General features: G+C 37.9%; 1 protein-coding gene across 1 annotated transcript in view; it reads right to left on the bottom strand.

Annotated features, from left to right (window-relative positions):
- Positions 1-16,061, bottom strand: part of CD2AP (CD2 associated protein) — a 141,614-nt gene extending 125,553 nt beyond the window's left edge. The window contains exon 1 of the mRNA XM_086707028.1: positions 15,595-16,061. Within this exon, the coding sequence (XP_086563154.1) occupies positions 15,595-15,598 (4 nt within the window). The 5' untranslated portion in view covers positions 15,599-16,061. The remainder of the gene's footprint in view (positions 1-15,594) is intronic.
- Between the last annotated feature and the right edge of the window lie 714 nt (positions 16,062-16,775).

Here is a 16,775-nt window from a genome sequence, read left to right as displayed (position 1 = left end):
TGGCTCAGTCAGTTAAGCATCCGACTTCAGCTCAGGTTATGATCTCACAGTTCATGAGTTCAAACCCCACATCAGGGTCTGTGCTGACAGTGCAGAGCCTGGAGCCTGTTTAGGATTCTGTGTCTCCCTCCCTCTGTCCCTCCCCCCTCCCCCTCTCTCAAAAATAAGCATTTTGAAAATTTTTTAAAATAAAAATAAAAAATATTTTTACTTTTTTATTTTCAGTAATAAATATTTCTTGCCAAAACCAAAAATCTTTACCAGGAACTTATTTCCAGGGCTATTTTTACATAAATGGAGAAATGCAACTTTGATGAGCGTTGCTTAATGTTACTTGACATTTCATTATTCAGGTTCCCTATAGTTACCCAGTCAAAATAGTAATGAAAAGCACGGTAAGCCCTAAAGTCCTTTTAGCCATATAATATCAGAATTTCTGTGCTCTCCTCAAATTAAAAGAGAACTGATAAACATGCTTTACTTTCAACAGAAATAAGTAAATCACTGGTAGTGATTTGTGCCTAATCTAAAGATATCATACACAAAATGCAACCCTCTTTTTGTATTTCAAATAGAGTGCAAAAGTCTGCATAGTACCAAGTGCTCTTATTCAGAGTATTCAGAGAATAGAGTATGTAGTATAAGAAAATTTTTACACAGTATTACATTCCTTTTAATATTACTAAGTCAGATCCATAGGTGACAAATATCTACAAAAATAATCTAAGTTTAAAAAACAAAAGGATTTTAATCACATAAAGACTTAGTTCAAAGCAAAAATATTACCATGCACATGTAATTAATGCCTCCTAAGAACAAATATACAAAATACATCTGAAAAGCAAACAAGGTGGAAAATTCTATTAAATATTCCTCATCTAGGGGCATCTGGGTGGCTCAGTTGGTTAAGTACCCAACTCTTGATTTCCCCTTAGGTCATGATCTCAAGCGCCTGAGATCAAGACTAATGAAAGGCTCAACACTAAGTGCAGCGTGCTTAAGATTCTCTCTTTCCTCCTCTGCCCCTCTCCTTCACTTGCACATACATGCGCTCTCTCTCTAAAATAAAAATAAATAAGTAAATAAAAATAATTGTTTATATAGTCCTCATTCAGATTTTTATTTCCACTATTAATTTTGAAAAAACAGTAGAAATTAGTTTTAAGCACATTTCAAGCCACATTAAAAACATACCATGTATTTGTCACAAAGTTTTATAGAATTCATCAAAAAATCTTATGATAATCTACTGGATACATAAGTAAAAGACCAAAGTGTAACACACAGCTGAAATTTAAAATCTTTTAAGAGAAAATAGTTACCCAAATACATGTACCAAATACCAAATACATGTGGATAATACCAATCCACAATTTTAGGGTAATAAATATTTAAATTTGTTTTCTTACACCACATTGGAATAGTCATTTCAATCTGTATCACTTGCTCTGTGTAGCTCAATTTTCTCCCTCAATGTTTTAAGAAATAATTAAGAGGACATGCTTTAAAATCAGAACAATGCAAGTTCACTCCAGCCTTCTCCACATCCTGTCTCTGACCTTGGGTGAGTAACAATCTCTTTAACTTCAATTTCTGATTTTGGAAAATGGAAACAATGATGTTTAATCCCAGAACGCTCCAATGGAAATTAAATACTGAATAAAATGCCTAGCATTTAAAGCATTCCTTAAATGCTAATAATTAGCCAATATATCAGTTGAAAAGAAATTTTAGCTTACCAAAAAATGGAAAATTGTTATAAAAGACAATTTCACTCTCAAGACTTTAAAAATGTAATGAAGTTATGTAAACAACTGCAAGAACCTATAAGAATAATCAGAGGGGCGCCTGGGTGGCGCAGTCGGTTAAGCGTCCGACTTCAGCCAGGTCACGATCTTGCGGTCCGTGAGTTCGAGCCCCGCATCGGGCTCTGGGCTGATGGCTCAGAGCCTGGAGCCTGTTTCCGATTCTGTGTCTCCCTCTCTCTCTGCCCCTCGCCCATTCATGCCCTGTCTCTCTCTGTCCCAAAAATAAATAAACGTTGAAAAAAAAAAAAATTTAAGAAAAGAATAATCAGAATCATGAAAAAATCTAAAGTTATCATTTGAATTTCTCCATGTTTCCAAGCATACACCAAAAGTAAATACGTGCATTAAAAAATAACTTAAATTCATATACTCAAAGAGGTGTTACCTTCAAGTTACCAAAAAACATCATCTGGCCAGGGTTGAGAGCAGGGACTTTGTTTCACTTATCTTTGTATTCCCAAGCCCTATCACAGTGCCTGATATATCAAATGTACATAGCTATTTGTAGCACTGAAATGGAAGATACTAAATTGCCTAGAATTTTAAATTCTTCTTTCAACACAAATATGATACTCCATACTCATTCAACAAATATTTGAGGGGCTGCTACTGGAAGGTTCCCACTTGTTCCAGGCACCTGAATACATCTAATGAAGAACGAAAATTTAAAAAAAAAAAAAAAAAAAAAAAAAGTAGCAGCTCTGCACTCCTGGAATTTATATTCTAAAACTTTGTACACCCTGTATTTACATTCTAAAAAGGTAAGGTAAATAAGCAATAACATGTAAGTAAGGAAATTACAAAGTCAGTCACAATGTGTTAAGAATGGAGGATTAAAAAAAAAAAAAAGTAGGGCAGGATATGGAAGATCTAAATGCCTGTTATCTATAACCCTAAAGACACCTCTCAGAGGAAGAGTTAGGAATTAGTTCCACATTTTTTAGTGGTTAAGAGTAGCACAAGCACTGGGAATACAGACAATTGCCTGGATTCAGTACTAATTACCTACTACTTCTATGCTTCTTTCCTAATCTACAGAATGAGAAAAATAACAGAACCCAAAAACGTATAGATTTGTTGTGAGAATTAAATTAAATAATGCTTGTAAAGGGCTTAAAACCATGCCTTAAACAGAAGTACTTAATAAATAGTCACTAAATGTTAACAGCCATTACAATATACTGCAATCTCCCCATTAATTGTTAAACAACCCAGGGCAAGGATCTTGTCCACCTTTTTATTTTGAATGCTTCTGTCAGTACTGGTATACAAGACCTCAAAAAATATCTAATTTAAACCAAAGTATTTACTGACAAGACAGAATTATAATTATTATTGTTCTGGGCAAAAGCAATTAGTGTGGGATAGCACTGATTACAAAGAACCAGAAATGTTAAAATGTGGAAATCATAGAATAGCCATTTAAGAATCTCCTTGAGAACTTTTTTCAGAATGCACTGAAAATCCAATAAAAAATATAGATCCTGTACCGAAAACAATTCCATTACAAAGGTTCATGCAAAATTTTACACGTTTAAAACTGACAGGCTCCTGACATGTATTCCCATATCAACTAGGAACATATTACATCACCAATTATTATTTCTGTTATTCTTTTGTGGTCTTGACCAACAGTATTCATGTATTTGTGAAATACCACTCTTAAATCTTATCTCCAAAGTTAAGCATTATAAAATGAAAGAACTGCTAACTACTAGGCCAAACTATACTTTCAAATAACAATCCAAATGTGGTTGCAAAGCTTCAATTTCTCTATTATACCAGTAGGCCAAGTGCCAAAAACCGTATTTCATTTAGAAAGCAGAATGAGGGGCGCCTGGGTGGCTCAGTCGGTTGGGTGTCCGACTTCGGCTCAGGTCATGATCTCATGGCTCCTGAGTTAGAGCCTGCGTCGGGCTCTGTGCTGACAGCTCAGAGCCTGGAGCCTGTTTTGGATTCCATGTCTCCCACTCTCTCTGCTCCTCCCCCATTAATGCTCTGTCTCTCTCAAAAATAAACGTCAAAAAAATTAAAAACAAAAAAAAGAAAGCAGAATGAAACAAACTTCAGGCCTATTACATGCAATCTACTAAACTAAGTCTTTTTTCCATGAGAAAATATATTTGTTATCTAATTACAACAGATTATCACTCATATCTAATATAAAATTAATCAGGTAAGACCAAAAGTGGTTTATCATTAAGAAACTCTAAAAGAGTACAATTCCTTATGTGATAATTTGTAATTGTATAATAATTTTAAAATATTTTTATACTTTCATTAGATTCACAACAAACCTAAAGGCTTACATCCTAAAACTGTACTGTTCAGCTGGCAACATCTGACACATGAGACTACTGGGCACTTGAATTGTGGCTAATCCAAATTAACGTGTTATATTAATGTAAAATACACAACAGATCTCAAAGACAGGAAAAAAAATGTAAACTATCTCAATAACTTTTTATACTGAATATATACTGAAATAACTATTTTCCTTAAGCCAACATAGCCAAAATATTAAAATTAATTTAATCTGTTCCTCTTTATTTTTTAACACATTAGGAAACTTTTAATTATATATGTAATTTATCAGGTTAGTATGCCTCAAAGAACGTATGTACACTTGCTTCACAACACTCATTTAAGATGGTATAATTTTATAGTTCAACACTGTCCAAGTTATTTTATTTATGTTTAGAGAGAGAGCGTGCAAGCAGAGAAGAGGAACAGGGGAGAGACAGAGAATCTTAAGCAGGCTCCATACTCAGCATGGAGCCCAAGGTGGGGCTTGATCCCACAACCCTGGGATCCTGAGCCAAGATCAAGAGTTGAACGCTCCACCAACTGAGCCACCCAGGTGCCCTGTTCAAGTTATTTTAAACAAATTTTGAGCAAATTAAGCCTTTATGCCTACATTTGTTTAACATGTGAAGACTCATATAGAAATGTCTCTGATTTACAAAACAGATAATCTTCCCTTTATTTACTAGGAGAATGTAACATCAATGCAACACAGATGCCCACCTGACAAGATGCTTAATATCTGGGGCGCCTGGGTGGCGCAGTCGGTTCAGCGTCCGACTTCAGCCAGGTCACGATCTCGCGGTCCGTGAGTTCGAGCCCCGCGTCAGGCTCTGGGCTGATGGCTCAGAGCCTGGAGCCTGTTTCCGATTCTGTGTCTCCCTCTCTCTATGCCCCTCCCCCGTTCATGCTCTGTCTCTCTCTGTCCCAAAAATAAATAAACGTTGAAAAAAAAAAAAAAATTAAAAAAAAAAAAAAAAGATGCTTAATATCTGACATTACTGATTTCTCTATTAAAATGAGTCATATAGGGGGGCGCCTGGGTGGTGCAGTCGGTTAAGCGTCCGACTTCAGCCAGGTCACGATCTCGCGGTCCGTGAGTTCGAGCCCCGCGTCGGGCTCTGGGCTGATGGCTCAGAGCCTGGAGCCTGTTTCCGATTCTGTGTCTCCCTCTCTCTCTGCCCCTCCCCCGTTCATGCTCTGTCTCTCTCTGTCCCAAAAATGAAAATAAACGTTGAAAAAAAAAATTAAAATGAGTCATATAGAAAGGATTAAAGAGGGATTTTTTTGTTTGTTTTTTGGGTTTTTTTAAGATTTTAAGTAATCTCTATACCCAACAGTGGGGCTCATACTCACTGGAGATCAATAATTGCACACCACCAACTGAGCCAGCCAGGCACCCCTAAAGGGTTTATTTCTAAAAGACAAGTTAGACCTCATACCAACTTGAAACAGTAGCTCCACTAGTCAGATTTTGTTAGTCTGATTTAGGTGGACATACTTCAATATACCATACTTAAATCTGTATTATTCTTTAGACTGGCTGGATCCCTCTCCCCTATTATTCCAAATTAAAGTATTGCTGAATCATAGATTTAGTGGATATACAGCAGACTCATAATTTTCTGCCAGTTATTAAAGGTGATAAATTTTTTTAGTAAAATAAAAGTGATGAGGCAAGTATGGTCATTCATTACATATGAAATGAAGAAAATAACAAAGGAGTTTTTATTCAGGTTTTAAACTATGACGTTCTAGCTATAAATTCAATTGGGTTTTATAAAATATAAAGAATATAAGAAATTCAGGAAATGTTTATGGGAAAGGGGTTACCTTGGGGTCTAAAATATCACCTTTACACTTCCATTTGACATTCATTCTGAAATTCTAAACTTTCAACAGATTTATTTTCATCATTTAAGGCAAAATTGTTTTAACTGCTTCATAAAATGTGTTTGCTAAGAATGGTCTAACTAATAGTTAAGTAAAAATGGAGTCTCCATCTTATTTACACACACACACACTCCAAAACAGTAAGGCAAAATGAAAGAGGGAAACCTGCTGCAGCAGAGAAGGAATTTTGAAATCTAACAAAACTTTGATATTAGGAGAACAAATTGCTAAATAACTTGAAGTTTGTTGTTTCTACTCTAAAGAATAAGAAAAAAAAAAAAAAAAAGCCATGTAGGAGAGAATACATTTGAAAGATCAACTTCAATGTTTCCTGAAAACATTATACTCTAGCCAAGACTACAGGTCTCAGTTTTACAAATATACTGACTTCTACACTTAAAATCCAAGCAAACAATTTGGCACTTGATTATTATAATAATCATGATAAATGCTCTAGAAATTTCACTCATAGTAAATTTCGGGCCTCAGTACTAGGGCACTGATAGATACTAACAATGTTAAGGCAGTTTTAATTTTTCAAGTAAAAGAATCTTAAAGGTATCAGTTAAAATGAAGACATGCTTCACTCTGAACTCAGCACCAGGAATAGAAAAAAAAATTAGCTTGGCTACTGCCAAGTCCTTACTATGTCACTGGTCAAACTAATGAGAGATGAACAAATCCCACTTGCCTTCCAACTGATCTTCCTCACGCTTCTCTATTTACATTTTAACATTTCTGACATTGGAATACATCTTAACGAACTACACTCCCTCTCTTGTTTAGATTTGTAATGATTCACATGTTAAATTTTATTCCTATTATGTTAAGTCTTATTCCTATCATAACACTATAAGCCAACTCAAAACATTCATCAACCAGGAGGGAGGAAGAGGCAGGAGCATTTATTTATGTTAGAGTCTCCAGAGGCTATGAATTTTTTTTCTTTTTTTTTTTTTAGTCTAGGGGATTCTAATAATATGCCCAATCCGTAACACTGCTATAAACTACCTGAGGCACCAAAATATATATCCGTCCTACTCTCCCTAGTGCATCGCATGACATCAATTACAATCCTCACATTAAGGCAAATACTTCTTGATTAAGCTTTCACATACAGCTCCTTTCCTTGACCATAAGACCCTGCAACACAGCATGTCTCTTAATGTTGGTGGTAACTACTTGTTACTGTTACCATACTAAAGTATCTTCCTACTAGAAACTCCCAGTGATTAGATGCCACACAGTCACTCTCTTGGAATTAATTACCTGGACACCGAATCATTAAAAAGAACCTGAGCTACATGACACTAAAACAGATACTAGAATTTAGGATCCCATATGAGTCATCTCTGTCTTTGTAAATTAGTTGAGAAAGAGAATGGGTTCATGACGGGAAATTTAAAAACAGATACAAAATGTGAAAGATTATAAAATCCAAGTCTCCTAGAGGTACTGAAAAGGACTGCTACAGTATAAATAGGTTCTAGCAAAGAAAGCATCTGTAACACTGCCATATCTGTAACAGATCAACATCTTAAGCTGGATCTCAATTTAGAACAATGAATTTTTAAAAAAGCAGTTTCTTTTTAGAGTAAAAGTTTCCCTCAGTGCAAAAAACTAGTAAATATACTTTCGATTGAAGAAACCAGTTAAGAAAGCAGAACATCCAGATACCTGAGACCTTCAGAAACAAAAATCCAAAATACAAAAAAGAAACAATGTCAAATTTAGTCCAAAATGCCTACTTCACTTGGAGCTAAAACCAGAGTTCTGACTGAAAAACAAAGTAAAATACTCTTGAAAACAGGTTTGAACTACTCTAGTCCATTTATACACAGATTTCTCTTTTCTTTTCTTTTTTTTTTAATAAATACACTATAATACTGCAAATGTATTTTCTCTCCCTTCTTTTTTAAATAAGCTCTAACCCAAAGTGTAGCTTGAACTCATGACCCCAAGATCAAGAGTCACATGCTCTACCAACTGAGCCAGCCAGGTGCCCCCACATTTGACTTTCTTTCTCTAGCTTACTTTATTGTAAGACTACAGTAAATAATACATGTAACATACAAAATATGTGTTAATCCACTGTTTATCGGTAAGGCTTCTGGCCAAAAGTAGGCTATTAGCTACGTTTTGGGGGAGTCAAAGTTATACTCAATTTTCAACTTTAGAGATGGGGGGGGCACTCAGTACCCCTTACCAGAGGTGTTCAAGGGTCAACTGTATTATAACACAGTCTTGGGTCAGAGAAGCCCTAGTAGGATTATGAAAGGAATTTTATCTGCCTAACAATGGTAATAAATGACTCTGTGTCTAAACATCTAACATTAACCTAAAAAAATCTGGAGGAAAGGGAGGGAGAGTATGGTGGGAGCAGTGAAAAGGGCTACAAATCAAACAAAAATCAAAACCAAAAACAAACAAACAAGTCTTTCTAATAAATAGCCTAACTTTAATTCAGTGAAAGAAACCGATAATCAGGGGTACTTTCAAATTTCTTCTTACTTGCCTGTTTAATATTACATATTGGTAGTTACAACTACTCAACTTGTTAAGGACTGTGTTCTTGTTTCTGAAACAGAAGGGTAAACTGAAACTGTTATCTGCTTTGCATTGAGGTGAAAAACAGCAAAGAAAAGGCAGATACATCAAATCCCTAGGACCAAGTAAAGAGAAAGAAGACCAAGAAGACCAAGTAAAAGAGAAAGACTGTGACCAGGAAATATCCTCTCAAGTATTTAGATAGAGAATCTCACATCACCCCATTATCCAAGGCCACTTACAGATCCAGGAACTAATGCAGGCTACTAAAATACTCTCAAGACAGAAAATATATAACATCTATAGCTTAGGAGCTCAGTATTACTGCTTGGCTCATCCTACACAATTCCAATAACCAAGTCTGGTTTTGTTCCTGGGAAAAAATACCTGCCTTGTCTCTCATAAAAATCTAGACGCTATCTGATTTTGTTTCCCTGTGGCCAGGACTTCAAAGACTACTGCCAAACCCCATTTCCTCCCTTTTCCCACAAGATGTCAGTCTGAACCTCTACCTAGTGCCTGCTACCAACCAACATCCCACTCCCACACCAAGCTGGGCCACTCTATTTATCTATACACACAGCCTTTTACATATCGCTCATGCCGACAGGCTGACTACAGACGTTTATGGATCTCTATCCAGATTCCCCACACCAGTGTTTTGGCCTCTCTTCCATGTAGAAAGACCTATATATCTTGATTTAGGTCAATCTACCTAGTAGTTAGATATCAAATCCTACAGATAAGCAAGTCACAGATCCATCATAACAATTACCTAATCTGCCTAATTTCAATCACAACAACATATTAGATTTTATTTGCCCTTTCTCTTCTGAACACAAACTGAACAATTTCAGATCTTTAATACCTTGTTTCACCAGTTTACCTAGGAAGCAGAACTGCAGCTTTGTTCTCTTCTCGCCCGAATCAAGAATCATTACACCCTTCTTTGCCTATATTCAAGCCCTTCCCATGACAAACATTTACCATACTTAAAATACATTTTATGTTTTTATTTTAATTCTAGTTAACAGTATCATATGTTTCAGGTGTACAATACAATGATTCAACACTTCCATACAACGCCTGGTGTTCATCATAACAAGTGTGTTTCTTTAAACCCCATAGCCTATTTCACCCATCCCTACCCACCTCCCCTCTGGCAACCATCAGTTTGTTCTCTATAATTAAGAGTGTTTCTTGCTTTGTCCCTCTTATTTTTTCCCTTTGCTTATTTGTTTCTTAAATGCCATATATGAGTGAAATCATATGGTTTTTGTCTTTCTCTGACTTATTTCACTTAGCATTATACTCTGTAGCTCTATCCATGTCACTGCAAATGGCAAGATTTCATCTTTTTACAGCTTAATATTCCACTATAATATTCCACACATATGTGTACACACATGCACACACATATACACACACCACATCTTCTTTATCCATTCATCAGCTAATGGACACTTGGGCTGTATCCACATCCTGGCTATTATGAATAATGCTGCTATAAACATAGGGTGCATGCATCCCTTTGAATTAGTATTCTTGTATTCTCTGGGTAAATACCTAATAGTACAAATGCTGGATCATAAGATAGTTCTACTTTTAACCTTTTGAACTGTTTTCCAGAGTGACTGCACCAGTTTGCATTCCCACCAACAGTGCACGAGTGCTCCTTTTTTGCCACATCCTTGCCAACACCTGTTGTTTCTTGTGTTGATGATTTTAGCCATTCTGACAGGTATGAGGTGACACCTCACTGCAGTTTTGATTTGCATTCACCTGATGGTAAGTGATGGTGAGAATCTGTTCATGTGCCTACTGGCTATCTGTAGGTCTTCTCTGGAAGAAATGTCTATTCATGACTTCTGCCCACTTGTCAATTGGATTATTCATTTTTGGGGTGATGAGTTGTAGAAGTTCTTTATATATTTTGGATACTAACCCTTTATCAGATATATTATTTGCAAATATCTTCTCCAATTCTTAGGCTGCCTTTAGGTCTGATTAACTGTTTCCTTTGCCGTGCAGAAGCTTTTTATTTTGATGTAGCCCCAACAGTTTAGTTTTGCTTTTGTTTCTCTTGCCTCAGGAGACATATCTGGGAAGAATTTGCTATGGCCGATGTCAAAGAAGTTACTGCCTATGCTCTTTTCTAGGATTTTTATGGTTTTAGGTCTCACATTTAGGTCTTTAACCATTCTGAATTTATTTCTGTGTATAGTGTGAGAAAGTGGTCCAGTTTCATTCTTTTGCAGGTTGCTGTCCACTTTTCCCAACACCATTTGTTGAAGAGACTTTTTCCTACTGGATATCCTTTCTTTCTTTGTCAAAGGTTAATTGACCAAATAATTGTAGATTTATTTCTGGATTTTCTATTCTGCTCCAGTGATCTACGTGTCTATTTTTGTGCCAGTACCATACTGTTTTGATTATTACAGCTTTAAAATATAACTTGAAGCCCAAAATTGTTATGACTCGAGCTTTGCTTTTCCTTTTCAAGATTGCTTTTGGTTATTCAGAGTCTTTTGTAGTTCCATACATACTTTAGGACTGTTTGTTCTAATTCTGTGAAAAATGCTGTTGGTATTTGGATAGGGATTGCATTAAATGTGTAGACTGCTTTGGGTACAGGCAATTTAACAGTATTTGTTCTTCCAATCCATGAGTGTGGAATGTCTTTCCATTTCTTTGTGTCATCTTCAATTTCTTTCACTAGGTTCTTACAGTTTTCAGACTACAGGTCTTTCATCTCTTTGGTTAGGTTCATTCCTAGGGATCTTTTTATTTTGGGTGTAATTATAAATGGGACTGTTTTCTTATTTTCTCTTTTTGCTGCTTCATTACTGGTATATAAAAATGCAACAGGTTTCTGTACATTGATTTTGTATCCTGTGACTTTTACAGACCTGGATGCCTTTTATTTCTTTTCATTGTGTGACTATTGTGGCTATGATTTCTAGTACTATGTTGAATGAAAGTGGTGAGAGTGGACATCCTTCCTTGTCTTGTGCCTGACCTTAGGGGAAAAGCTCTCAATGTTTCCCCATTAAGGATAATGTTAGCTGTGGTTTTTCATAGATGGCTTTTATTACGTTCAAGTATGTTCCCTCTAAACCTGCTTTGTTGAGAGTTTTTATCAGGAATAGATGTTGTACTTTGTCAAATGCTTTTCCTGCATCTATTGAAATAATAATATGGTTCTTATCCTTTCTTTTATTTATGTGATATATCACATGGCTCAATTTGCAATTAAAATACATTTAATAGAGAAGGATATTCCGTGACAAATAAGAGGAGGAAAAAAAAAAATCACAGATCTGGATTACGTGTAAATAAAAACTTGGATTTATTTTTGATTGGCAAGTGGAATGCACTTCATGTTGTATAACTTTGTTTTTAACTCAAATGCTTTAAAATTTAGATCTTATTAAGTTAATGTGACATCGTTTTACTTTGCCAATCCCCAATTTAGAAAAATATATGACAATGTGAATATCAGTATCAATGTGAATTTAAAATATCAATGTGAATTTCCACCCTTAATGGGATTTTTTTGGAACTATAGCTATTCAAAGTTTGAAACACTCAGAAAAATCTAATCACAAGTACTTACTAGTTAAGGAATACAACTTATTACTAGTTTTGCTAGTGATCGAACTTCGAAACAAAAAAGTTCTAATATTCCCATTTCATCCTCTGGATTAGTTTAATTAAAGTAAATCCTGAGACTGAAAGGTGAGCCTTTAGCAGGCAATTTCCATTTGCCACTACTTATCTGCATAAATCACGATTTTCTCCTAACAGAGCAACAAAATAAGGAAATAAATCACTCTATTATAAAAGTGCATTTATCATCTCTAAACCAACTGCGTATTCCCGTCCATTAAAACTGCCTCATTATTTAAACATGTTGAATAATCATATATGAGCTTAAAAAAATAATGTAAACTAAGAAGTTCAGAACCTTACCTAAAAGTAACAGAAATTCAATCCTTAAAATCCACTTACTTTTTCAAAAATAAAAATTCACACATAGTAACTAACACTTTATGCCACTTGCTTTCTGTCTTACTCCCCCTCTAAGATGCAGATCTGTACTTCTGGAGTAAGAAAAGTAAAGTTTTACCTTTCTATTTCTCTAAACTCTCCCCAAATTCTTTCACAGAGAATACCTCAAATTTCTTTATGTTAAGTATTCTTCCATATTTAATAAATGTAGAAACTAAACACATAAAAGCTTAACATAAAACTCAAAGAAACTACTAGTCTCTCCTACTATTCATCCCATATACTTTCTCCTGAACTACTAAACTTACTCCCAATAATGGACTTTTTCAAAGTATAATCAACACTGGAAAAAAAACCCCGTAAATTCCTACATAAATTTTATAAAGACGTATTACACAAAATTAAACTTCTGAAAAAAAATTAATTTCTGCATTACTACAAAATCATCTATCTTATCTCACCCTTCCTTTAAATGCAATACGCACCTTTTAACAAAGGTCAAAAATTGAGAATTGTCTTTATAAACTGGTACAAGAATTAGGGAAATCATTTGAAAATGAAAATAACAAGAATCAGCCCTGGCTCTGTTCCAAACACTTTACAAGTATTAGTTCATCCAATCCCCATTACCATCTGCAAGGTTATTTTTACCCCATTTTTAGAGTAAGAAACTGAAGCACAGACAGGTTAAGTAACTTGCTCAGTTACAACAGCTACAAGGTGGAAGAGCCAGGATTTGACCTTAAGCTGTCCCAGCGGAGAGCCATGCTCTTTAATTGTCTCGCTATACTACCTAAATAGTACAGATGGTAGGAACCGTCACTTAATGTGTATCCAATTTATTTCAAAACAATGAAATCAGAGATTTTTCATTTTGTGACACATCAGATAAAATAATATATAAAAATACATAAAATATTTTAAGCTACCATCTTAAACCATAAGGAATAAAGACTGCTGATAACAAAACCAAACAAATGAGGTTTATATTATAAAGGAAACTCCTTTTAAATGATTTGGATAACTTTAATATGAATTTTTACATGACTGATAAATTTAAAGTACACGTTCATATGGAAATGTCTGACAAATACCTTTTAAAAATTAACTACAAATGCCCCCAAGTAATCAACCTGCAAAACACATTCTGAGTAGTCTAAAGCACACAAATATCACACTTTACCTAGATAATGCAGCAACTTGCCTAACCAGAACACAGCAGAGAAGTCACTAAGAAAAGGACTCTGGATAATTAGTAACTCCAAAGCCAAAGTTCTGACATTAATTTTCCTGAGGAGAACATCTCACACACTAAGCGTAGACTTATTTTTCCTTTATGCAGAATTACATATTTGAATATGATTCCCACTTTTGTAGAAAAGTTAGAGAACTGAGGGTGAAGAGGGCACAGTAACAAGCACATCCAATAGCAAAGCAGAAAAATATGTATTTAAATAACTTCAAAATGCAAAGGAATCTGATCAAAAGTCCTGTATACAATCCAGCAGATCCTCAAGGCATCACAGTAACTGATGGTGACAAATGATGACCCTTGGTCATCAAGAGGTTTAATTACACTCTGCACCCTATTTAAGACAAAAAAGAATTACCTATTTTAGTATAAATGTCATCCAAATCGGTTTCAGTGGTTTTATAATTTGACGCTTAAAGGAATAAACCCTCAAAAACTCAGTTACACTCAACTAATTAATTGGAAATAATCTCATTTGTAAGTTCCAAACAGCAAAGGTTTTACTCTTTGTAGGTTTAAGAGCACTTTCTGTACAAAAGTTACCTGAAAGAACATAAAAGGAGAAAGTCTAGCAAAATACAGAAGAGCTAAGGGAGGACCTGTAAACACTATGCTTAAAGCATTCCGACAAAACAATGTGTGGGCAGAAGGTGCCACATCAGCAGTAGTCTGTATTTGTCCTGCTTCTAAATCATTTGTTAGTTGCATGAATTATTAATTTCGGTTAACAGTGTGTTGATATGAAGAGTACCAACTCTCAACTACAAAAAAAGGATAGAATCCTCCTGATTTACTCTATAAATCCAAAATTGGGATTATTCTTATAGAACATGCTTATGCTTTTTGGTGGCACAAATGTATGCTTTATAATGGCACACACTTATAACAGTACAGACACTTCTTTTAAATTGCTTTTAATTTTTAAAGGATTGAGAGAGTGCCTACCCCACACCGAAATTTGTTATCAAAAGAATTGATACACTACTTAACAAAACTCCCTTTCAAACTAGGCTGCAACACAGTCTGCTTTTGCTAGCTCCTAACAAAACTTTAAAGCACACAGTAAATAACATATAAGGCCGTGTACTTTTCTCTCCTCTCGCAAGGAAGTCTAACTCCAAACAGGAAACAGCTTCTCAAAGGGTTCAACACTGAAACCTCATCAAACCCTAACCCAGTCCTCAGGATGAGATTTAATATTTAAGTGCCAATACACTTGCCTACGTGAAAACAAAGTAAATAAGTCAAGTTTCCCTGTCCTTGAGGCATCCCTTGCAAGTTTCAGCGGAGGGAAAAACTACCTCTCGTAACAACAACAAACGGAAAACCTAGTAAAAGGCCGATCTATACAAAGCCTCGCTGAAGATAAAGAAGCTAAAAGTGCTACTTTGTCAAGTTTTTCCATCACCCTCCCCCATCCAACCAGAATGGGGGAGGGAAAGAGAAGGCTGGGGCAGGGAGGGAAGTTCGGCCCGAGGTTAGCCGGACAGTGGGCTAGGAGAGGGGACCCGGTGCCCCCGCCCCCAACCCCTCACCTTTCCCCAAAGCAGGATGAAGCGGGGAGGGGAGCGCAGGAGAAAGCACCCATGAGCCCTCCGACCAATTCCTCCGCGAGAAGAGCAAGGTGGAAGGCAGGGCGAGGAGGGGCGACGGGGAGGGTGCAGTGCGGCCGCGAAGGGGCTGACCCCGTCTCCTCCCCGCGGACACGGAGAAGGGGAACCGCCTGCCCGAATTGGGGAGGTGCAGTCGGGCGGCGGGAAGCGCCCTCGAGTCTCTTACCCATGCTGGGGGCTCCCGCGGGGAGAAGCCCGGCGCCCGCTGCTCCTCCTCCTGCCGATCGCGCGGCCGCACTTGCGGCGGGAGGCGGGCCCCGCGCTGCGCTCCTTCCCTCCTGAGCTCAGGCGGGGCGAAGTGGCGCCTCCATCCGCCCGCGGCGTTCCCCGGACAGTCCCGTCGGCGCAGCCCGCGAGCAGGAGACGGCGGCGGCTCCTCGCGCCGGGCCTCCGCCAAAGCCGCCGCGGCGGGAGGGCCCTCCCCCGTCCGCCCAGACGGCGGCTTTCCCAGCCCGGTTCGCTCCCGCAGCAGAGGTGGGACCAGCCGGTTCGTCCTGGCCGCTGCCTCCAACCCGGAGCCCGCCTCCCGCGGTTCCCCTCAGCAACCGCTGTTCTAGAACGCGACACCCAAGACTGAGGTTGAGACCCGACTGAGGCCGGGAAGGTGCCGGGAGCTGCACCCGGGAGGAAGGAAATCTCGCGAGAGCCCCCTCGTTCTCCCTGCCCCGCCCCCTCCGCGGCCGGGCTCACCACCCGGCACCCCAGCTGGTGCCAGGTGCGGTGACGTCAGGGCCGGGGAGTCGCGATCCGCCCGCGTCCAGGTGCAGTGGGCTGAAGAGGAAGGAATCCGGAAGAGCTGTGGCTACTCCTCCGCCTTGAAGTTCGGCACAGCTGGGACGGCCGTTTTGTATGGTTTGTCGCCCCAGATGGATACGAAGTTTTTGCCCATAGGCAGAGGGAGCCTGTGTTGCCCCACTTTCCGCGGGAGCGATGCGGTCGGTGTTGCTCGGTGCAGAGTAGCAGGCTCTGGGGGACTTACCCAGAAAAGAGTCGTCGATAGACAGAAACTGAGGCAGAGAGACAGAGACCTCTTGCTTTCAACCTTCAGAGGCCCAGTTGCTACTGGGACCCCCGTAGTTTACCTCGCAAAGTTCCTAACGAATCACAAGCGTTTGTTCTTCGGGAAACCAAACCAAAACAAAACCCTAGGCACACACAGAAAAGCATGTTTTACAGAAATAAGTGATTGGTTCATTTAGCCTCTGTCTGCTGACTACAACGTCGAAATCCCTTTACCTGATCAGGGGGAGAAATAGTCATGATTTGAAATACTGCCCGGCATTTTTTCTAGCCTCAGTATGAGGAAGGACATAGGATTGCTGTAATTAAACATAAGCATTTCTTAGA

The sequence above is a fragment of the Puma concolor genome, chromosome B2 (genome assembly GCF_028749965.1).
Source record: "Puma concolor isolate L17-30 chromosome B2, mPumCon1.1.hap2, whole genome shotgun sequence".
Classification (NCBI taxonomy): Eukaryota; Metazoa; Chordata; class Mammalia; order Carnivora; family Felidae; genus Puma; species Puma concolor.
This window is presented reverse-complemented; position numbering and strand designations above follow the sequence as displayed.